The sequence below is a fragment of the Pongo pygmaeus genome, chromosome 1 (assembly GCF_028885625.2).
Source record: "Pongo pygmaeus isolate AG05252 chromosome 1, NHGRI_mPonPyg2-v2.0_pri, whole genome shotgun sequence".
NCBI classification, from domain to species: domain Eukaryota; kingdom Metazoa; phylum Chordata; class Mammalia; order Primates; family Hominidae; genus Pongo; species Pongo pygmaeus.
The window spans coordinates 219,228,924-219,250,812 of NC_072373.2; the positions used below are offsets into that span (position 1 = coordinate 219,228,924).

Here is a 21,889-nt window from a genome sequence, read left to right on the forward strand (position 1 = left end):
CAGAGTTCCCACCATGGCGAAAGCTACTTCTTGAGCAGAGCCCACCGATCCCAGGAAGTCAAAGGGCAAAAGCCCTCCTGGATGAGGGGGTGTGTGCACAGCTGACTGTGCCTGGGTCTGTCACTGCCTCCCCAGCCACCCTAATCTTAGGGCCCTCAGTTCTCCCCCCAGCAGTAAGCTCACTCTCTCTAGATGGGAAATGAGGTGTTGCTCCCCAGCAAGCACACATGAAAAACTTCCAAATGGGGCCAAAGTATGTTGCACAAGGTCCTGAAAAGCAGAAAGAACACCCAGAAGAGGTACATGAAGACCAAATGCCAAAACGGACTTTTAGTAACTAACCATCCCAAACAGTGGGCAGAAGACAGACTGACCCAAAGCGGGATAGGGACCCACATGTGTGCTCAAACCAACAAGTTCTTGCGCAATGTTAATGATTCCTCTGGAGACAAGGGAAGGAAGTGACCCCACTTCCGTTTCTACATTCCTTCTCAGCATGACGCCACAGCTATGAGAGATGTTTTCTCAGCATGGAAGCCATATGTCCAGGGCTTAAAGACAGTACAGCTCTGAGAAAGGAAACTGCAAAGAAAATGCTACTCTCTCACTCTTCCAAAGCAGCAAAGGAGAGTGCGCTGAAATCAGGCTTGCCATGGCCTGGCAGATCAGACTGTTCAAGAAAGAGGGGATGTGGCAGGCACAAGAGGAAAGCCACTCAAAAGGAAAAGAAAAGGGATCAGGGGTCAGGCACGGTGGCTCATGCCTGTAATCCCAGCACTTTGGGAGGCCGAGGCAGGCAGCTCACCTGAGGTCAGGAGTTCAAGACCAGTCTAGCCAACATGGTGAAACCTCGTCTCTACTAAAAATACAAAAAATTAGCTGGGTGTGGTGGCGCATGCCTGTAGTCCCAGCTACTCCAGAGGCCAAGACAGGAGAATCACTTGAACCTGGGAGGTAGAATTTGCAGTGAGCCAAGATCTCGCCACTGTACTCCAGCCTGCTGGGCGACAGAGTGAAGTCTCTCTCTTAAAAAAAAAGGAATCAAGGATGGGACATGATATAGCACTACCTATGACAGGTTTTGTAATCAGGCAGAGCTGGGTTCAAATTGTGACTACATTATTTCTGGGCTGCTTAAACTTAAGCAAGTTATTTCATCACAGAACCTTGGTTTCTTCATGTGTACAACAAACAAGACACCTATTGGAGAGAAAAACTGTCTCAAACTGTCTTTTTTCTCTACTCTTACACCATAATCATCAACACAAGAGACTTCTGTGACCAAATGTGAGGGGGTTTCTTCCCCACACACCAACCAGCGGACAGCAGCTGGGTATCCTCTCATTCAGTTCCCACGCTGTCTACCCGGAGAGAGTGTCAGATCCCACAGGTTGAGGGCTCAGTCCCCAGGACTGCCCCACCTCTCCACCACCACCCCTCAAACATACCAGTTGCAGGTCTGGGTCTCCAGAACTTCTCACTGACTGACTTCAGGCTGGGGTTCCCATGACCCCCTCTTTGAGTTTGATTAATTTGATGGAGCAGCCTACCTAGCCCAGGGAAACACTTACTTACGTTTACCAGGTTATTATGAGGGATATCGCAAAGGATACAGATAAGGAGACGCTTAGGGCGAGGTATGGGGGAAGAGGCGTGTAGTTTCTGTGCCCTCCCTGAGCAGGCCTCTCTCCAGGAACTTCCGCGTGTTCAGCTATCCGCAAGCTCCCTGAACTCTGTCCTCTTGGATTTTTATGGAAGCTTCATGACATCAGCATTCCTTCCCCCAGGATACAGGGTCCAACCCTCTCAGGGGAGGGTTTTAAGGCCCACAATCAGAAAGGTGGGAAAAGATTAGGGTGGAAGGAGAGCAGGAGAAGGTCAGAGGCCTGCCCCTGAGGCCTAACACATCTAACATTATAACAAAAAACCGTAACAAGGGCTATGGATAGGAGTTATGAGCCTGGATCCGTGGATGAAAACCAATATCCTAATACCACAATACCATCTAAACTGTGAGAAGACTAAAGCTGATGATGCAAACAACATGCTTCACATACAGTAAGAGCTAAAGGCAGCTTTACCTGTTATAAAGCAATAACAACCAACTCTACCAGCAAGATCACAAGACTCTCTCCATGAACACCCAGCCTTCAGAGAGGGCAGAGGCAACTCCGCCAACTCACACCACACACATCACTCCCTTACCCACTACCATGGAGATCAAATAAACAGGTCAGCTGGGGAAGGATCAGTGATACCCCACTCCAGAAGTGACTTGCTACAGGAAGCAAGTTCCCCGCCATCAGAAGCAGATGCTTTTAAGTTCTGGTCAATGTTTGCAAGCCCAGGAGATATAAAACCAAAAGCATTAGTGCTCACTAACTGCACGACTCAACAGCATGTACACCAGTAGAAGCTTGGGAGCTCCAGGTTACAAGGTCTGCTGGGAGCTCAGCCAGTCCAGGAGCCTTCCTGCTCTCACCAATACCCAGCCTGCAGCTGCCTCCAAACCCCTGGCGTAAAACCTACTGTCAACCCCTCCAAACTCTGCCTGATTTATCTGGCTCTGCTAACTTGCAAGCTGAGATTCCACATTTGTTGTTGCATGAGCTGCTTTCTGCCTGGAATCCTCCTTCCTTTTCCACCCATTTGGCATACTCCTACTGTCCTTCTAGACCCAACTCAAGTGCCACCCATTCCATGAAGCCTCCTCTGATGCCTCCTAGAGAACAAACAACATCACAGACTTCTGGTTTTTATCACATCCTGTGTTCCCCAGTTATCTCAAGGCTTTGACTGCTGACTCCCTACTCCTCCAGGGTGATGAGGGGCAGCTGGGTTCCTGTTCTTCCTCTGGAAAGCCTTGATAATCTCTGCTCCACCACAGACCTCGCCACAGACATGTGGGGACCATCCCGCAAGCATAGCCTGAGAGCCCAGCTCCAACATCAGTGACACACTAAGCGTCACACTTCAAGCTGTGACTGCCTCGTAAGTGCTCTGGAGATTACTGTTTTGGATAGTTTCTGGCAGCAAAGCGTGGTCCACAGAACTCAACTTGCACCCAATATCCCATGTAAAGAAGGTTCAATAGTAGAATCAGTTTGTAAAACACCATATGCTAGGCCAGGCGCGGTGGCTCACGCCTGTAATCCCAGCACTTTGGGAGGCCAAGGTGGGTAGATCACAAGGTTAGGAGTTCGAGACCATCCTGGCTAACACGGTGAAACCCCATCTCTACTAAAACTACAAAAAATTAGCCAGGCGTGGCAGCATGCACCTGTAGTCCAGCTACTTGGGAGGCTGAGGCAGGAGGATGGCGTGAACCCGGGAGGCAGAGCTTGCAGTGAGCCAAGATCACGCCACTGCAAGATCGCACCACTGCACTCCAGCCTGGGCGACAGAGCAGACTCTGTCTCAAAAAAAAAAAACAAAAAACACACAAACAAACAAAAAAACACCATACACTACCATTCCCCTCAGTGGAGCACGTGAGCACAGCAAAGAGTTTGGGAAGGAAGGCTTGTTGTAAAGACACTAGTTTAACTGTGTTGAATTCAGCATTTCACAAATATATTCAATGAAAAAACCCTTCCGTGTAATAGCTTTTAAAATCCCGAGGATCACGCTTTAGGGAAAGGCCCATTCTTTCTGGTACTCTCCTGCCCCTACCCCCAAAAAGTGCCAGGGGTACAGTATTAATAAATATTAACCTAAGACCAGAAATGAACCCAGTTCTAAATGAAAACTGCTATTAGCCCTCCAAGGTGGTCAACAGCTTTGCCTCAACCTAGGCTATTAGTTGAGGAGTATTAGGTATCTTGGGTGTAGAGACAGCAGTAGCAAAATTCAGTGCAAGGTGTGTTTGGATCCCAAGCACAGTCCCTGAATCCACACCACCTCCTTACCCAGTGTTATGTACAGCAACTCCTAGCAGGGAAAATAAAATGGATCCACGGATCGTCTGCTGGCACAACTGGAAAAGAGGAGAAGCTGAGAAATCGAAACAAAAAGAGTATACAGGGTAAAGGGGACAGAGCAGAATCTTAGAAGAGCAGTGACAAGGAGCCAACCTGTGCTGGGCCGAGATGGGGAAGAGCCAGCACAGCAGAGAAGACCAAATGAGGGAGATAGAGACTAATTCTTCAGGGAGCCCAAGAGATCCCAGCCACTTCTGAACTGTCAACTTTTAAACAGGCTCTCTAAGCAACAAGCGAAATCCTTCACGGAAGTAAAGAGATACAGCAGTTTTTCAACACAAGTTAGAAAGCTGTGGCTCTATACAAAGAGGATGCCATCCAAGAGACTTGCCATCAGAGGTCCAGGAGAGCACACCCCTGTCCACTCAACTCAAATCCAGGGTGCCAGAAGTCACAGCTACTACTTACTTTTTTGGATGGTGAGAGATCTTCACAGGATAGGCATCATGGACATGGCTGGAGTCCAAAAGACAAAAAGATTCTGAGTTCTCCTCTGTCCTGTCTCAGGTTGAGGTTGGCTACTGATTGACTGTGTTGACTCCACCAGTCCTGACTTATTAGAAAAGAAAAGGGAGATGGATCAGGTGTCCAAAAAAAAAAAAAAAAAAAACACTGGTATACAAAACATGTCTAATCAGGTTTCAAGCCAAACAAACTCATCCCTGAGGGAAGCTTACTCATTGAGGTACTGGGGAGTTGCGCTGGCATGTGAGGAGGTGCCCTGGGGAAAAAAACGCAGAAGTGTGGGACCAATCCTGGCTGTGCACAAACACACGTTCCGCCATGTGCGGGTTTGAGGCACCACGGAGGTCCCTGCAGGAGCCCTGGGAAAGGTACATCCAGAGAGGGGAGAAGAGGACAGAGCAAAACTAGGAACAAAACTGGGCTTGAGGACTGTGGAACAGCTGACTATTGAGGAACAGAAGAACTGATTGAAAGCCAATGTGTTCAGTTACTGTAAAGTATCTCACTTAATTCTCTATTCTATGGGGCAGAGGGCTGGAATACTTGAAGATTTATAGACTGTTAGTCAATTTTCTAAGCTGGGATCTGAAATATTAGCTCCCTTTGACTCCAAAGCTCCTGGAGTGCAGCAGCGCGATCTCGGCTCAACCTCCGCCTCCCGGGTTCAAGCGATTCTCCTGCCTCAGCCTCCTGAGTAGCTGGGATTACAGGCGTGTGCCAGCAAGCCCGGCTAATTTTTGTTTTTAGCACAGACGGGGTTTCACCATGTTGGCCAGGCTGGTCTCGAACTCCTGACCCCAGATGATCCACCCGCCTCGGCCTCCCAAAGTGCTGGGATTACAGGTGTGATCCACTGCGACCGGCCTCCTTCCTTTTTTAACTACATTGGGCTGCCTTCCTCCCCCAAGCCCCAAACGTTGGGACACCAGAGGCGGATAACCAGAGCCCTTTTCTGAGTAGAAGAGAGATGATTGAGAATTTAAAGAAAGAGGGCAATGAAGGATTACGAGAGGGGGTAACGGGCAGTTCTGCCTTCGTGCGTCTTAACAGCTATTTATTCAACATTTTCTGTGTGCCTTCTCTGTGTGTGTCAGGCGCCAGGTTAGGAACGGATAAGAAACAGTCCTGCCCTCCAGGGCCTTACAGTCCGGTGAGAAGTCATACAAGTAAACAGGGTTGAAGGACAGGGCAGTAACTGCCCAAAGTAGGGATGGCAGGGCGCTCCCGCGGTGAACGTGGACACCTATCAGGTGCTGAGTAAATGCTGGCAAAATGAAGACTGGATGAAAAATAGAGAAGAGGCAGGGATAGAACGTGGCCGTGAAGGGTGGAAAGGCGGGGGCGATGAGAAGCTACAGGGGACCCCACCTACCACTCCCAGGTCCCGTGGCCCGCCACCTCCACTCAGGGCCGGGGAGGGCCCGGCAGCGAGGCCGGAGAGTGGGGACCCCCGCTTGACTGCATCCCAGACCCCCGTGGCCCCAGAATCCCGTCAGCCCACGCCGAGCTGCTCAGGACTCGCCGGGCCGGGCCGGGCCAGTCCCCGCCACCCCGGCTTGGTCGCCCTCTCACCTTCACCTTCCCGGCCTCGCGGCGGCCATCGCACTTACTACGTCACCAGCGAGCGCCACCCCGAGGGAAGGCGGGAGGAGGGAAGTGGATAAGCGCGTCACCAGTCGCCTCAGATTGCCCCTCGACCCGGGTGAGCTGGTGCACCCTGAGCCCAGCCGGCTCGCCCCGCCTACTCCTTACGCCTCTGCGGCCCCGCGACTCGGCGCTTCGAGCGGCGCCTCAGCGCGCCACTCCTCCGCCGGCGCGTCCCAAGCCGAGACGCAGAGGCTCGGACTCCCACTGCATCATGGGGGCTGTAGTTCCGGTGAGCGTCGGCCGGAGTTGGGGGGCGGGGCAGAGCGGGGCGGAGCCTCAAGCTGTCAAGGGGCGAAAAACCAAGGGCGTGGAGTAGAGGTTCCCGCTCTTTCGCCGGTTGTCCTAGAGCCTGACCCTGGGGCCTCTGCCAGCTCTGGAATCCAGATTTGCATTCTGTAATCTTAGAGGAGTGCTCTCTAGAGGGCCAGGCCCAGGGTGAAGTGACTCATCGGACAGACAGAAGCGAGCATGGGCCTGCTGCCCTTCAGTCGCCTTTGAGGAAAGAACAGCAGCAACAACGGCGAATCAATGCCAGTGACTGAACTGCGTCTCTAACATCCACCGCTGTGTTTAATGTCCACAGCAGTCCCAGGAGACGGAGAGGGGAGGTTACCCAAGCTCACATGGTTACCCAGATCACCGGGCCCCAGTGATGAGCCAGACACTAGGAAACCGCAGCAAACAGATCCCTTGCAGGACTTGGCTTCCGCAGGGAAGGCTCCAAGCCTGAGCGCGCCAGAACAGTAGGCACTAGCCACGTGTGGCTCTCGAGTCCTGAGCCAGTGCAAACGGAGATGCGCTATAAGACTTAGGACAAAAAAGACTGTTAAACTATCTCAATTTTTAGGAAAAAAAAATATCGACCGGGCGCGGTGGCTCACGCCTGTAATTCCAGCATTTTGGGAGGGCGAGGCGGGTGGATCGCTTGAGGTCGGGAGTTCAAGACCAGCCTGGCCAACATGGTGAAACCCCATCCGTACTAAAAATACAAAAAGTAGCCAGGTGTGATGTTGCAATCTGGAGGAAGAGGCAGGAGAATCGCTTGAACACGGGGGGGGGGGGGGGGGGGTTGCAGTGAGCCGAGATCATGCCACTGCACTCCAGCCTGGGCAACGGAGACTCCGTCTCAAAAAAAGAAAAAAAAATCTATTTTTGAGCCAGAGTCTCACTCTGTCACTCAGGCTGGAGTGCAGTGGTGCAATTACGGCTCACTGCAGCCTCGAACTCCTGGGCTCAAGTAATCCTCCCACCTCACTCAGCCTCCCAAGTAGCTAACCACAGATGCCGCAGCCATGCCTAATATTTATTTTTTGTAGACATGGGGAAGCATTTCACTTTGTTACCCAGGTTGGTCTCCTGAACTCCTGGACTCCTGGAGTCAAGCAATCTTCTCCTGCCTCCGCTTCCCAAAATGCTGGGTTACAGGTACCCGCCACAGTGCAGAGCTATTAGCCCATTAATATTTATATGCTGATTACATGTTGAAGTGATAATATTTTGGATCATTTTGGTTAAATACATTACTAAGATTAATTGCACCTGTTTCTTTTTACTTTTAAAAATGTGGCTACTAGAAAATTTAAAATTACATAAGTAGCTTGCATTTGTGGCTTAAATTGTAATTCTATGGGATGGTGCTGCTCTATAACCATGGTAGAACCACCTCAATTTATTGCCACAAATAACCTCGAGGCAAATCAGTACTCTGATATCGAACTGACTGGTTTATCAGTCTCCTGTGAGGATGGCCAAAGGGAGCTGTCCTGCCCACACTGCCCTCTGAGTAGCCTAGTCCCCTGCCGGTCTGTGGACTGTGGGGTGTAGACTCGGCCTCAGGGTGTAGACAGGGCCCTGTCTGGGACGTGGCGTGCCTTGGGGCCTCAGTTGCTAGCTGCCTTGCACTGGGTCGGATTGTTTCCTCCTCCACAATCTCTGGACTCCCTAAGGGGAGGAACTCTAAATTCCACTTCCATTCTCTGAGGGCAGGAACTATAAATTCCATTTCCATTTCCTTTTTCTGAGGTCAGGAGTTCGAGAACACCCTGGCCAACATGATGAAACCCCATCTCTACTAAAAATACAAAAACTAACTGGGTGTGGTGGTGGGTGCCGGTAATCCCAGCTAGTCATGAGGCTGAGGCAGGAGAATTGCTTGAACTCAGGAGGCAGAGGTTGCAGTGAGCCGAGATCACGCCATTGCACTCCAGGCTGGGCGATAGAGTGAGACTCCATCTCAAAAACAAAAACAAAAATAACCCTAACATACACAAACACACACACAGGCTTGTGTCGGCACAAACCAGCTCAAGAACATTCAAAAAACAGATTAGACATGGTGGCTTTCAGAGAGAGGAACTGAGCAGCTGGGGGGAAAGGATGAAAGATTAAGATTTGTGTTGTTTGAATTTATGATGAGTCAATTTTGAAAATGAAAAGATTCAAAAATATATATATATATTTTTTTTTTAATTGAGACGAAGTGTTGCTCTGTCGCCCAGACTGGAGTGCAGTGGCCCAATCTCGGCTCATTGCAACCTCCGCCACTTGGGTTCAAGCGATTCTCCTGCCTCAGCCTCCCGAGTAGCTGGGATTACAGGCGTGAGCCACTGTGCCTGGCCTCAAAAATCTTTTTTAAAAGACTTTTAGGCCTGGTATGGTGGCTCACATCTGTAATCCCAGTACTTTGGGAGGCCGAGGCGGATGGATCACCTGAGGTCAGGAGTTTGAGACCAGCCTGGCTAACACAGTGAAATGAAACCCTGTTTCTACGAAAAATACAAAAACGTGTCTGGCATGGATACCTATAATCCCAGCCACTCGGGAGGCCGAGAAGCTAGCATGACCTTTCTTAAAGGCTCTAAAAAGAGGGCTCTTGGCTGGGCATGGTGGCTCATGCCTGTAATCCCAGCACTTTGGGAGGCCGAGGCAGGTGGATCACCTGAGGTCAGGAGTTCAAGACCAGCCAGACCAACCTGGTGAAACCCTGTCTCTACTAAAAAAACAAAAATTAGCCAGGCATGGTGATGGGTGCCTGTAACCCCAGCTACTAGAGAGGCTGAGGCAGGAGAATTACTTGAACCCAGGAGGCGGGGGTTGCAGAAAGCCGGGATCATGTGTGTCATTGCACTCCAGCCTGGAAGACAGAGCGAAACTCCGTCTCAAAAAAAAAAAAAAAAAAGAGGGCTCTCAAAACCTCTCCCTGCAGACAGTCACACCAAGACACACGCACATCCACTCGCCCTGAGCATCTTCCCTTCAGTGGTTTAAATGACCTTTAATAGAAACTTTCCAGTTTCTGACGGTCTGTCCCTCTCTTCAGAGGCATCCAGGACAGGGTGACCCAGTGCGGTGTGTGGACCTGTCACTCCCCTCCCCACAGGCAAGTAGAAGATCGAGCTGTGCACAGATGCCTTTTCTGTCTCCCAAGAGGTTCTCTGGAGTCGCTCTCTCCAGGGGACTACGGTTTGCTCTCATGACCAGCCATGGAGGCAGAAGTCCCAGACTCAGGGCAGCCCTTGGAGTCTGATCCAGGTGTCTTTACTCCAAAACTAGAAGCAGAAGTCCCTGGTGCAACAGCTGTGCCTGGGAGAAGCTCTGGCCATGGCTTCTCACCCAGACAGTCTTTCCGGGCAACTTGGGGAAGCCCCTGTTCTGCTCAAGTCTCACCCCATGGAAGAGGTGGGGGAAGGGGGCCTTGGTTTTTCAGGAAGACAGGTTGGAGAGGACGAGTCACTACAAAGCAGTAAAAGTGAACGGTGTCTCCAGGGGCTGGGTCCAGAGCACCACGGAGAGCTCCAGCCACGGAGGTGTGTTCTGCCTCTGGCCTATAGGAATCTCTCTGAATCTCTCTGATTGGTGGCTCCAAGAGCAATGGGAAGTCAAGAGCCAGGAGGCTGGACTGGGTTCCCTGGGACCCCGAGGTACCAGAGGCTGCTGGGCAGTGGTTGTCGGCAAAGAAGAAAGGTCCAAGAGGGTCAGGCCTGGCCAATTAGGGATCGACGAAGGAGACTGCGATGTAGCGGGTGCCCCTGGTGGTGGGGAGCCCCTCGTGGTAATGCGTGAGTCGTCCAGGGTGCATGAGGGTCCAGCCCTTCCTCGGGGCTCGGATGGAACAGTTGTAGCGCAGGAACCGACAGCCCCCGCCCTGGGAGACAGAAAGCATCAGTGCCCTTTCCCCACCGCCCCCTGCCCATCTGTTCTCCCGTATGTCAAGGCCAAGTGGCCCTCAGCACTGTCTGCCTGGGGATGCCTTCTGGAGTGACAGCCACAAGCGCTGCTAAGGAAGACACTAAATAAAGAGTAGTGGCCGGGCATGGTGGCTCATGCCTGTAATTCCAGCATTTTGGGAGGCCGAGGTGGGTGGATCGCCTGAGGTCAGGAGTTCAAGACCAGCCTGGCTAACATGGTGTGACCCCATCTCTACTAAAAATACAAAAACCAGCTGGGCGTAGCAGTGCGCGCCTGTAATCCCAGCTATTCGGGAGGCTGAGGCAGAATCACTTGAACCCAGGAGGCAGTGAGCCGAGATTGCGCCACTGCACTCCAGCCTGGGCAACAGAGTAAGACTCTGTCTCAAAACAAAAACAAAAACAAAAACAAACAAAGAGTAAGTGATCAAGAGCTCTGGCCTTGGAGTCAGGCAGCCCTGGGCAGACATCACCTCCACTCTTTACTAACTGTGACCAAGCTGAGCTTCAGTTTCCCCTTCTGTAAAATGAGGGTTAAACAGAACAGGGTAGTGAGAATTAAATGAGATGTTACAATTGAGAGCTGAGGATCAAGCTTCCCAACCTCATCACTATAGACACTTTGCTGTGGAAGGCTGTCCCGGGCATCTCTGACTTCTACCCACTAGATGCTAGTAGCCCCTCATAGTTGTAAAAACCAAATATGTCTCCAGGTACTGCCAATGTCCCTTGCAGGCCACAGTTGCTCCTGGTTGAGAATCCTTGGATTAGGGATGCCTGATATGTTTGTTTTAAGCTCTCAAAAAAATTATAGCTCCAGCCTGGGCAACACAGTGAAACCCCATCTCTACAAATAAGAAAAAAAATTAGCTGGGCATGGTGGCACACGTCTGTGGTTCCAACTACTTGGGAGGCTGAGGTGGGAGGATTGCTTGGGCCCAGGAGGTTGAGGCTGCAGTGAACTGTGATCATGCCACTACACTCCAGCCTGGGTGACAGAGCAAGACCCTGTCTCGATTAAAAAAAAAAAAAAAAAAAAGATTATAGCTGTTTTTATGAGTGTTCTTCACAGCACCCAGCCCAGGGCTAAGTTCAAAAAACCTCTTTTTGTTTTTTTGGAGACAGAGTCTCGCTCTGTTGCCCAGGCTGGAGTGCAGTGGCACAATCTCGGCTCACTGCAACCTCCACCTCTTGGGTTCAAGAGATTCTCATGCCTCAGCCTTCCGGGTAGCTAGGATTACAGGCATGTGCTACCACGCCCAGCTAATTTTTGTATTTTTAGTAGAAATGGGGTTTTGCCATGTTGGCCAGGCTGGTCTCAAACTCCTGGCCCCAAGCGATCTGCCTGCCTTGGCCTCCCAAACTGCTGGGATTGCAGGCATCGGCCACCATGCCGAGCCCAAAAATCTCTTAAAACAGTAGCTTAAGAGCCTGGTCCCTCCTCCTGCTAGACTGTGAACCCTTCCAGGAAGCCCTCCCACAGACCCACATCCTTTTTTTTCTGGTTCTCTGGCACTGGTTACCTGGGGCCCCTCTGCCTCAACCACCCTGAAGGCTCTCCCCAGCCAGCCCTCCTCATCCCCATTGCCGGCCCCTTGACCCCGGCTGGCTCCTGCTCACCTCGTAATCCACTCCGACTCGGTTCAGGGCGATGTTGATGGTGAAGGTGGAGGCATCGTGGTGTGGCATCAGTGAGGGCTGCTCATCAGGCTTGTAGCGGACAACAAAGGCCAGGTCAAACTGGGCCTGTACCAAGGCAGGGGGACAAGAGAGCCCATGTTAGTTAAGGAGGACACAAAGGCCAGGAGAGGAGGGTGCACACATGGGGCCTGGTCTGGCCTGCTGCAGGTCAGCTTACAGGGGCCAGGTCTACATGGGGCTGTATGCTCCAGTGCCTGCAACTACCTGGCACAGAAAAGGTTCTCAACAAAAATGTATGGACAGAGGGGAGAGAGGGAGGGAAGGAAGAGAACGGAGGGAAAGGAAGGAAGAAAGGAAGGGAGGGAGGGAGGAAGGGAGGAAAAGGGAAGAGAAGAAATGAAAGGGAAGGAGGCCGGACATGGTACTCACACCTGTAATTCCAGCACTTTGGGAGGCCAAGGTGCGCAGATCACCTGAGGTCAGGAGTTTGAGACCAGCCTGGCCAACATGGTGAAACCCCATCTCTACTAAAAATACAAAAAATTAGCCAGACATGGTGGTGGGCGTCTGTAATTGCAGCTACTTGGGAGGCTGAGGCAGGAGAATCGCTTGAATCTGGGAGGCGGAGATTGTAGTGAGCCAAGATTGCGCCACTGCACTCCAGCCTGGGTGACAAATGCGAAAGAAAAGAAAGAAAGAAAAAGAAAGAGAGAAAGAGAAGAGAGAGAGAGAGAGAGGAAGGAAGGAAGGAAGGAAGGAAGGAGGGAGGGAGGGAGGGAGGGAGGGAGGGAGGGAAGGAAGCAAGGAAGGAAGGAAGGAAGGAAGGGACAAAGAGGGGCATCCAATCCTCACAACCCTTTCTGGCAACTATCCAGGCTGGATTCCCTGAGGCAGGACCCAGGCACGCCATGGGCAGGTATCTGGAGAAACCAGGGACCAAAGAAGGAACTGAGTGAGGACTGGAGAAAGCCAAGGTAGCAGTGGACAGACACATGAGTGACAGCACTGGAAAGAATTGTGAGAATTAACCGAGGCCAGCCAGGTAATTGTTTCCGGGGAACCACAGTAAGCATTCAAGGGATGAATGACAGCTGTCAGTAACAGGAGTTCAGGGTTTTCCTCACTATTGGAAGAAGGCTGCTTCAGACGAAGAAGGCTGCTTTGGACGAAGCAGGGCCCAGGTGTGGGGCACAGGCTTGTGGCTAGGGAGGGAGTGGGCATACTGGCCGGCTAAGGCGGGCAGGGGTGCTTTTTTGGTGGGCTGGTATAGGAGCCACTGAGGCAGGGTTAATGACAAGGAAGAAAGATTCAAAACGGCTGAGGTCGGCCGGGCACAGTGGCTCATGCCTGTAATCCCAGCACTTTTGGAGGCAGAGGTGGGCAGATTACTCGAGGTCAGGAGTTCAAGACCAGCCTGGGCAACATGGTGAAACACTGTCTCTACAAAAAATACAAAAATTAGCCAGGTGTGGTGGCGCATACCTGTAATCCCAGCTACTCATGAGGCTGAGTGAGACTCCGGCTCAGGCTAGAGGCCAACTGGCCGGCCCTAGATGCCCACTCCAGCACCCTGTCTTCCCACACACTACTAGATGGAGGAGGTGTATGCGATGAGACCTCACTCCTGCCTGGGGACCAAATATCCAGGCCTCTTCCATAAGCTGGGATGCTCCTCCACCCCTACTCCAACCCAACCCCTTCCCCAGCCCTTCCCCTTGCCAGACTCTCCAGTCCCCACCCACCCCGGCCCTTCCACCCAAGCCCGCCACTCCACCCTACTCCCCCCACCCCACTCCACCCTACCCTCCCACTCCTGCCCCACACTGGCCTCCACCTCCCCACCAACTCCTGCCCCTTCCAGTCTCTCCACTCCCTCACCCCTGCCCCCCCTGCCCCTCCAGGCTTTCCACCCCCACTCACCCCTTCCCCTCCCAGGCCCCCTACTCCTCCCCACCCCTCCCAGCTTCTCCACCACTTCCCACCCAACCCCTGCTCTTCCCAATCCCATCCCCACCCCTTAGTACCTCCACCTCATGCCCCACCCTTGCCCCTCCCAGCTTCTCCACCACCCACCCTACCCCCACCAGTCCCAGGAATCCTGGCTATGCCCCAGGCTTGCTCACCCTGGTGTAGTAGCCGGGGTAGAGCTTCTCTGTCATGGGCGCAATGTACTCCAGCAGGAATTTGTGCCACTCCCGCTCAAAGCCGATCTGATTCATGTGGATGTCAATAGTCGGCACGTTCTCATAGCCACCCTGGATGCGGTTGTCCTGGAGGTGACCAAGGCGAGTGTTTAGGCAGAATTCTAGGATGGCCCCCAGGCACCCACACCTGGTGCCCAGGCTCTGTCTACTCCCCTCTCCTACACCCGGGAATGTGACCGGACCACGTTACATTATATGACAAAACTGAACGGGCTTTCCAGATACAATTAAGGCCCCTAATCAGTTGACTTTGGGTTAATCAAAAGGGAGATTATCCTGGGGGGACCTGACCTACTAGGTGAGTCATCTGCAGGAAGACCTTATTTTTTGAGACAGGGTATGCCTCTGTCACACAGGTCAGAGTGCAGTGGCACAACTTCAGCTCACTGCAGCCTCAACCTTCCAGGCCCAAGTGATCCTCCCACCTCACCCTCCCATGTAGCTGGGACCAGAGGCACGCACCATCACGCCCAACTAATTTTATTTTTATTATTTTTATTTTTTTGTGTGTGTGACAGAGTCTCACTCTGTTGCCCAGGCTGGAGTGCAATGGCGTCATTTCAGCTCACTGCAACCTCCACCGCCTAAGTTCAAGTGATTCTCCTGCCTCAGCCTCCCAAGTACCTGGGATTACAGGCGTGCGCCACCACGCCCAGCTAATTTTTTTTTTTTTTTTGTATTTTTAGTAGAGATGGGGTTTCATCATGTTGGCCAGGCTGGTCTCGAACTCCTGACCTCAGGTGATTCGCCCACCTCGGCCTCCCAAAGTGCTGGGATTACAGGCGTGAGCCATGCGCCCAGTCACTAATTTTATTCTTTGTAGAGATGAGGTCTCACTATGTTGCCCAGGCTGGTCTTGAACCCCTGGGCTCAAGCGATCCTCCTGCCTCAGCCTCCCAAAGTGTTGGGATTATAGGCGTGAACCACTGCGCCTGGCTAAAGGAGGATCTTGAAGAGAGACTCTGTCTCTTGCTGGCCTTGAAGAAGCAAGTTAAGTTCTACAGCTGCAGGGGAATGAATTCTGCAACAACCAAGTGAGTTTGGAATGGAACCCTGGGCCTCAGATGAGACCCAAACCCCAGCTGACACCTCAATGACCCAGCTAAACTGGGCCCAGATTCCTGATCCACAGAAACCAGGAGATAACACATGGGTGTTATTTTGAGCCACGGTCATTTGTTACAGAGCACTGAAAACTTGTTTCAGGGCCAGAGTCAGCTGGGGTCCGAGGTCTGGCCCTGTCACTGGAGCACAAGCATCAGCCAGCCCCCAGAATGCACGGGCTAGTCCAGTTCCTGGCTTCTGGAGATCAGCTCAGCAACCAAAGCATGTGGATTAGGAAGATAACCAGAACTTCAGGTTAGTCCAGTTGCCAGGTCAGAGGTTGGCACACAGGTCCAGGGTCTCATGTGCCTTTAAAAATGGTGCCTTAAACTTGGGAACACACATTTCTGTTAAACAACTTAGAAAATGAGGCCAGGCACGGTGGCTCACGTCTGTAATCCCAGCACTTTGGGAGGCCGAGGTGGGTGGATCACCGGAGGTCAGGAGTTTCAGACCAGCCTCACGAACATGGTGAAACCCCTGTCTCTACTAAAAATACAAAAATTAGCCAGGCATAGTGGTGGGTACCTGTAATCCAAGCTACTCAGGAGGCTGAGGCAGGAGAATCACTTGAACCCAGGAGGCAGAGGTTGCAGTGAGCTGAGATTGTGCCATTGCACTCCACCTGGGTGACGAGCAAAACTCTGTCTCAAAAAAAAAAAAAAAAAAAAAAATAGGCATGGTGGCCAGCACCTGTAATCCCAGCTACTTGGGAAGCTGAGGCAGGAAAATCACTTGAACTCAGGAGGCAGAGGTTGCAGTGAGCCAAGATCGCACCACTGCACTCCAGCCCGGGCAACAGAGCGAGGCTCCATTTCATCAAAAAAAAAAAAAAAAAAACGTAGAAAATGAGAGGTGGGGAGCCCAGTGCGGTAGCTCATGCCTGTAATCCCACCACTTTGGGAGGCTGAGGCGGGTGGATCACAACATGAGGTCAGGAGTTCGAGACCAGCCTGACCAACATGGTGAAACCCATCTCTACTAAAAATACAAAAATTAGCCGGGCATGTTGGCAGGTGCCTGTAATCCCAGCTACTCGGGAGGCTGAGGCAAGAGAACTGCTTGAACCTGGGAGGCGGAGGTTGCAGTGAGCCGAGATGGCGCCACTGCACTCCAGCCTGGGCAACAGAGTGAGACTCCATTCAAAAAAAAAAAGAAAAAAGAAAATCAGAGGTAGGTTGGGGCTTGAAGTACATAGGAGATATGAATGTTGTAAAACTGTCAGGAGACGAAAAATTCCTTTCTGAAGTTTCTCTTCTGTGAAAGGGGTGAGGGCAGAGTTTGCTTACTAGGTAATGTTGCCTTTAAGTACAGTGGTGTATTTTTATTCAAGATTGTGCTCTTTTTATCAAAATCCTATGGAAATAAATGTTCTGGGATCATTAAAATAAAAAAAATAATAAAATAAAAAGGTGCCTTAGGCCAGACGTGGTGGCTCACGCCTGTAATCCCAGCACTTTGGGAGGCTGAGGGGGGCAGCTTACCTGAGGCCAGGAGTTCGAGACCAGCCTGGCCAACATGGTGAAACCCAGTCTCTACTAAAAATACAAAAATTAGCCAGGGATGGTGGCACACGCCTGTAGTCCCAGCTACTGGGGAGGCTGAGGCAAGAAAACTGCTTGAACTTGGGAAAGGAAGGTTGCAGTGAGCTGAGATCACGCCACTGCACTGCAGCCTAGGTGACAAAACGAGACACTGCCTCAAAAAAAAAAAAAATTTACACATACACACACAAAATTAAATAAATAAATAAATAAATAATGCGAAATTAGCTGGGCATGGTGACACATGTCTATAATCCCAGCTATTCAGCAAGCTGAGGCATGAGAATCTCTTGAACCTGGGAGGCAGAGGTTGCAATGAGCCAAGATTGCGCCACTGCACTCCAGCCTGGGCAACAGAGTGAGACTCGGTCTCTAAATAAATAAATTAATTAATTAATTAAAACAAATAAAATGAAATTGTGACTGGTTCACAACCAGCCTGGGCAACACAGCCAGACCCTGTCTCTATTATTTAAAATATATATACAAAAAATTAGCCGGGCATGGTGGCGGGCGCCTGTAGTCCCAGCTACTCAGGAGGTTGCGACAGGAGAATGGCGTGAACCTGGGGAGGCAGAGCTTGCAGTGAGCCAATATTGCACCATACATATATATACATATATATACATATATACATATATACACATATATACATATATACATACATATATACATATATACATACATATATACATATATACATATATATACATATATACGTATATATACATATATACGTATATATACACATATATATACATATATATATGTATATATATAAAAGAAAAGAAAAAAAGACGGTACCTGAACTTTCCAGGACAGGAACAGGTGTTGGGATTGTCACGGAGAGAACACAGGGCCTCGCACCCTCAGCAGGCCACCTGCTCCTGCTGTCTGATGAACTTGGACCCGACAGCCCTTCCTAAAAGGCCCCTCATCCTGCCTTGGCCCTTTCCTCCCCAGTTCCTCCTGGGGGAAGTCTAGGGAACCAAGCTAAGCTATTCCAATAGCAAACCAGGAACTGAAAACCTAGTAGCTTACAGTCAAGGCAACTCAAAACCACACGGTGGCAATAGCAGCTCGGGGACCAAACTCCATCTCAGGTTTCTCAATCCCCCTATTCCTAACTTCCTGCAGACACCCATGCCAGCACCCCTATGTCAAGAGTCCCAGAGAGGGTGGCCAGGCCAGCTTGCCAGAAGACCCCAGACAGTGAGCGGCACTGATGGAGAGGCAGCCTCCCTGCGGCCCCAGCCCATGCATCAGGGTCCCACCTTGTTGTCACCCAGAGACCACTGGCCAAAGTGCTCCATCTCCTCCACCAGCTCATCACAGGCCACCTCCGTGAAGATGGGGAACCAATAGACATCCGGGCAGGGCTGGGGAGGGCAGGGACTCAGTCAAGGGGGTCCACAGTGGCACCACGGAATCCTCCTCCCTCTTCAGGGCCACACACCCAAGCCAGGGAGCCCTCCCAGGGTCCCCGGGGAGCAGGGAGCCCTCCCAGGGTCCCCGGGGAGCAGGGAGCCCTCCCAGGGTCCCCGGGGAGCAGGGAGCCCTCCCAGGGTCCCCGGGGAGCAGGGAGCCCTCCCAGGGTCCCCGGGGAGCAGGGAGCCCTCCCAGGGTCCCCGGGGAGCAGGGAGCCCTCCCAGGGTCCCCGGGGAGCAGGGAGCCCTCCCAGGGTCCCCGGGGAGCAGGCAGCCCTCCCAGGGTCCCCGGGGAGCAGGCAGCCCTCCCAGGGTCCCCGGGGAGCAGGGAGCCCTCCCAGGGTCCCCGGGGAGCAGGGAGCCCTCCCAGTGTCCCCGGGGAGCAGGGAGCCCTCCCAGTGTCCCCGGGGAGCAGGGCCTTGTCGATCCTGGAGAGACTGAGTGGGTCCCTAAAGGGAAAAGGAGGCAGAGCCCAGAGACAGACTTTCCCAGCCGAGGTCACAGAGCTACCAGCACCAAGGTCAGAGAGATACATGGGCATGGAGGGAGGGAGAGGGCAGAGGCCCCAGGCTCAGGGGAAGCAGACATTAGTGAGTGGAGAGAAGCAGCCACTCCCGGCACTGGTCCAGGCATGGTGGGCCACAGCGGCCATCACATCCAGGATGTTTTCCTCCTTCCTGCCTGGGCCAGGGAGAGAGGCCCTGCAGAACCCCACAGCCTCCAGCAGGAAAGTGCCAACAGGTGGAGGGGCCATCCTGCCGCCCCCTACTCCCATCCCGCCGCCCCCCACTCCCATCCCCCCGCCCCCCGACTCCCATCCCCCCGCCCCCCGACTCCCATCCCCCCGCCCCCCAACTCCCATCCCGCCCCCCGACTCCCATCCCGCCGCCCCCCGACTCCCATCCCGCCGCCCGACTCCCATCCCGCCGCCCCCCGACTCCCATCCCGCCGCCCCCCGACTCCCATCCCGCCGCCCCCCGACTCCCATCCCGCCGCCCCCCCACCTCCCATCCCCCCGACCCCACTCCCATCCCGCCACCCCCCACTCCCATCCTGCTATCCCCCACTCCCCAGAGCAAGCAGTTTCCCTTTTGTGCCCTGCCCCCTGCAGCAGGCAAGGCTGGTCCAAGAGGGTATCCATGGCCCTTACCGTCTCCACCAGCTTCCCTGCCAGGGCCTTGGTGTAGTTCTGGTGGATGTACTTCTCCTTCCAGTCCTGTGGGGAGTGGGAAGCAGGCTAGGGTCCTCACCATTGGGTCAACCGCATGGGATGCTCTGAGCAGATCCCTCAAAGTGGGAGTGAAGGTGTACATGCCTGACGGAGGCAGGTGTTCACCTGCGCCCACTGGGTGCGTGTGTGCTGTCTGGGTGCACAGGTGTGCCCATAGGAGGTGGTGTTTGCACATGTATGTACGTGTGTGCTTGTGTGTACATGTCTGTGTGCAGGCATGTGCTTACACCCATCAGCTGCGAGCTCCCAAACATCTAGAAACAGTCACAACTGTCTCCTCTTCTGATCATCACAACACCCTCATGGGTAAGACAGGCTGGGACAGTATACCCATTTTGGAGCTAAGATAACCAAGGTCCCCAAAGCTGAAAGGCTCAACTAAGTCCCAGATGATGGCAGACCGAGACCACAAACCCAGGCCTCTGAGTCCTGGTCCCTCCTCCAATAGATGGTGTTGCCTCTCTGGACACCCTTCTCTCCCTACCCAAATCCTGCCCTATAGCCTCCTGGGGTGAAGGGAGGGTGGCAGGTGGCCCACAGGGGTCCTGGCTGTTGTAAGGCTCTGAGAGGGAAGTCCCTCAGACTGCAGGATCACTGGGCCCCTTCTGCTCCCAGCCCCTATGTGCCCACCCTGGCCTCACCTCGGGGTTGCTGAACACCTCCCAGAGGTCGTTGTGCAGGTGGGTGGTGCGGTAGCTGTCCAGGGAGAGCAGGTGGCCAAGGGTGTGCCGGTTGGTCAGGAACATGAACACATCCTGGGGAGGACAGGCCCGGTGGAAGAGGCGCTCCCCCACCCCTCCCCACCTGCCTTCACCCCTCCCCTGCACACTCCCAGACAGGCAACAGTGCAACCTCCTCCACCCACCGAACTGAAGTTCCCAAGATCAGAGACCAAGTGCAGTCACCCCTGTGTCCCCAGGGCCCAGCCCAGGCCTGACACTGAGAATGTGATCAGGGAAGTCTTCCCAGAGGACTGAATGCAGAATGAAAGAAAAAATGCGTAAAAGAAAAGGAGCGTGTTCCGGTCCTGAAATGTTGGTCACAGGGGAAAACTTCATCTTGCTACATGTTTAAAAAAAAAAAAAGTCACAAAAATATATGGGGCAGGGCGCAGAGACAGGGTGAGGTGTCTCTCGGGCACATCACTTGGAGTACCTTTAGGTGGAAAGTTTCGTTTTCTTTGGGCTATGCCAAAAATGTAAATAAAATAGATGGTATAAAAACCAGGTCAGCTAAAATGGTCCCTGCAGACCCCTGAGGACCAGCTCTTGTGCCCGACGGCCCCCATTCCTCCAGCAGGCCCTGGTGGCTTCCGAGATGCACTGCTGGAATCTCTGGAGCTCCCAGGCCTATGGTGACAAGGCGGCCCGCCATGAGGGTCAGAGCTGGAGGCCCACCTTCCCGCCTGCCCCATCCAGAGGGTGTCCTGTGCCACCCGCTCCCGGCTGACCTGCTGCCGGACGTTGGCACAGAAGGCCATGTCGGGGTCCAGCTTGCTGTGGTGGAAGAGATCTGGGGACTGCAGCTCACCCCGCAGGGCACTGCCCTTGATCAAGTAGATGTTTGAAATATAGGGCACATTCCAGACACCACTGTGAGAGAGACAGAAAGAGGGTTGGGGTCAGAGGCTGGTGGTGGGGAAGATGGAGGGGGTCACAGGGTGGTGGTGGGGAGTCAGCCTGGAGTCTGGGCTGTGAGAAGGGGAAGTCACAGGCTGGGAGGGCACAATTGTGCTGATTTGATTCCCCCGCCCTTGACACATGGGCCTATTTGTCAGGAAGTCCTTCTGTGTGTCTAACTGAAGTCTTCCTTGCTTCAGGTTCAACAGGAATTTGAGGGTAACAAGAACAGGAATACTAGGGAGGGAGCCCCACAAGCCCAGGCAGAAGCCAGATGAAGGTGTCCCCCACCCACCCCCACCCTGCAGGTACTCACACACGCCGCCCCTGCACGATGTCCACGTAGTCCTCGGAACGGGCATAGTAGCCATCTGCACTGAGAGCCCCCCAGAAGTTCGACCACAGCCTCCCATGCCGGGTCATCAGCGGGGCAATGACGTTCCTGAGGAAGGGAGCACCTCAGTGGGAGGTTGCTGCCCACTGGGAGTGGGAGATAGCACTAACCAGGGATGGGGGGGTAGGTGCCCCTCAACCTGCACGCAGGGATCCCCAGGCACCTCACTGGGACAGGCAGTGCCTTGGCTGGGGTGTCGGGGGTTTGGCTCTTCTGGTACCTGCTCCCTCCCATGGGGCAGCCAGGAGCAGACAGGGCAGGACACCTTCTCTATCAGAACCTGGGGTATCAGGCTTGGGATCCACCTTCTCTATCAGAACCTGGGGTATCAGGCTTGGGATCCACCTTCTCTATCAGAACCTGGGGTATCAGGCTTGGGATCCACCTTCTCTATCAGAACCTGGGGTATCAGGCTTGGGATCCACCTTCTCTATCAGAACCTGGGG

The 21,889-nt window shown here is 53.1% G+C and overlaps 2 protein-coding genes across 7 annotated transcripts in view; both read right to left on the reverse strand.

Annotated features, from left to right (window-relative positions):
• Positions 1 to 6,293, reverse strand: part of MFN2 (mitofusin 2) — a 31,012-nt gene extending 24,719 nt beyond the window's left edge. The window contains exons 1-3 of one of the 6 annotated variants that reach the window (XM_063659601.1): positions 6,018 to 6,193; positions 4,389 to 4,529; positions 3,909 to 3,976 (exon numbers count right to left, since the gene is read on the reverse strand). The gene's annotated coding sequence lies outside the window, so the exon portion shown is untranslated. Of the gene's footprint in view, positions 1 to 3,908; positions 3,977 to 4,388; positions 4,534 to 4,657; positions 5,720 to 6,017 lie in introns of those variants that run through there. The other 5 variants (XM_054438788.2, XM_054438783.2, XM_054438762.2 and 2 more) reach the window with 5 other exon arrangements.
• A 3,058-nt stretch (positions 6,294 to 9,351) lies between these two features.
• Positions 9,352 to 21,889, reverse strand: part of PLOD1 (procollagen-lysine,2-oxoglutarate 5-dioxygenase 1) — a 41,795-nt gene continuing 29,257 nt past the window's right edge. The window contains exons 12-19 of the mRNA XM_054438812.2: positions 21,366 to 21,491; positions 20,881 to 21,022; positions 20,072 to 20,185; positions 19,350 to 19,415; positions 18,047 to 18,151; positions 14,044 to 14,190; positions 11,900 to 12,025; positions 9,352 to 10,236 (exon numbers count right to left, since the gene is read on the reverse strand). Of these exons, the coding sequence (XP_054294787.1) occupies positions 10,081 to 10,236; positions 11,900 to 12,025; positions 14,044 to 14,190; positions 18,047 to 18,151; positions 19,350 to 19,415; positions 20,072 to 20,185; positions 20,881 to 21,022; positions 21,366 to 21,491 (982 nt within the window). The 3' untranslated portion in view covers positions 9,352 to 10,080. The remainder of the gene's footprint in view (positions 10,237 to 11,899; positions 12,026 to 14,043; positions 14,191 to 18,046; positions 18,152 to 19,349; positions 19,416 to 20,071; positions 20,186 to 20,880; positions 21,023 to 21,365; positions 21,492 to 21,889) is intronic.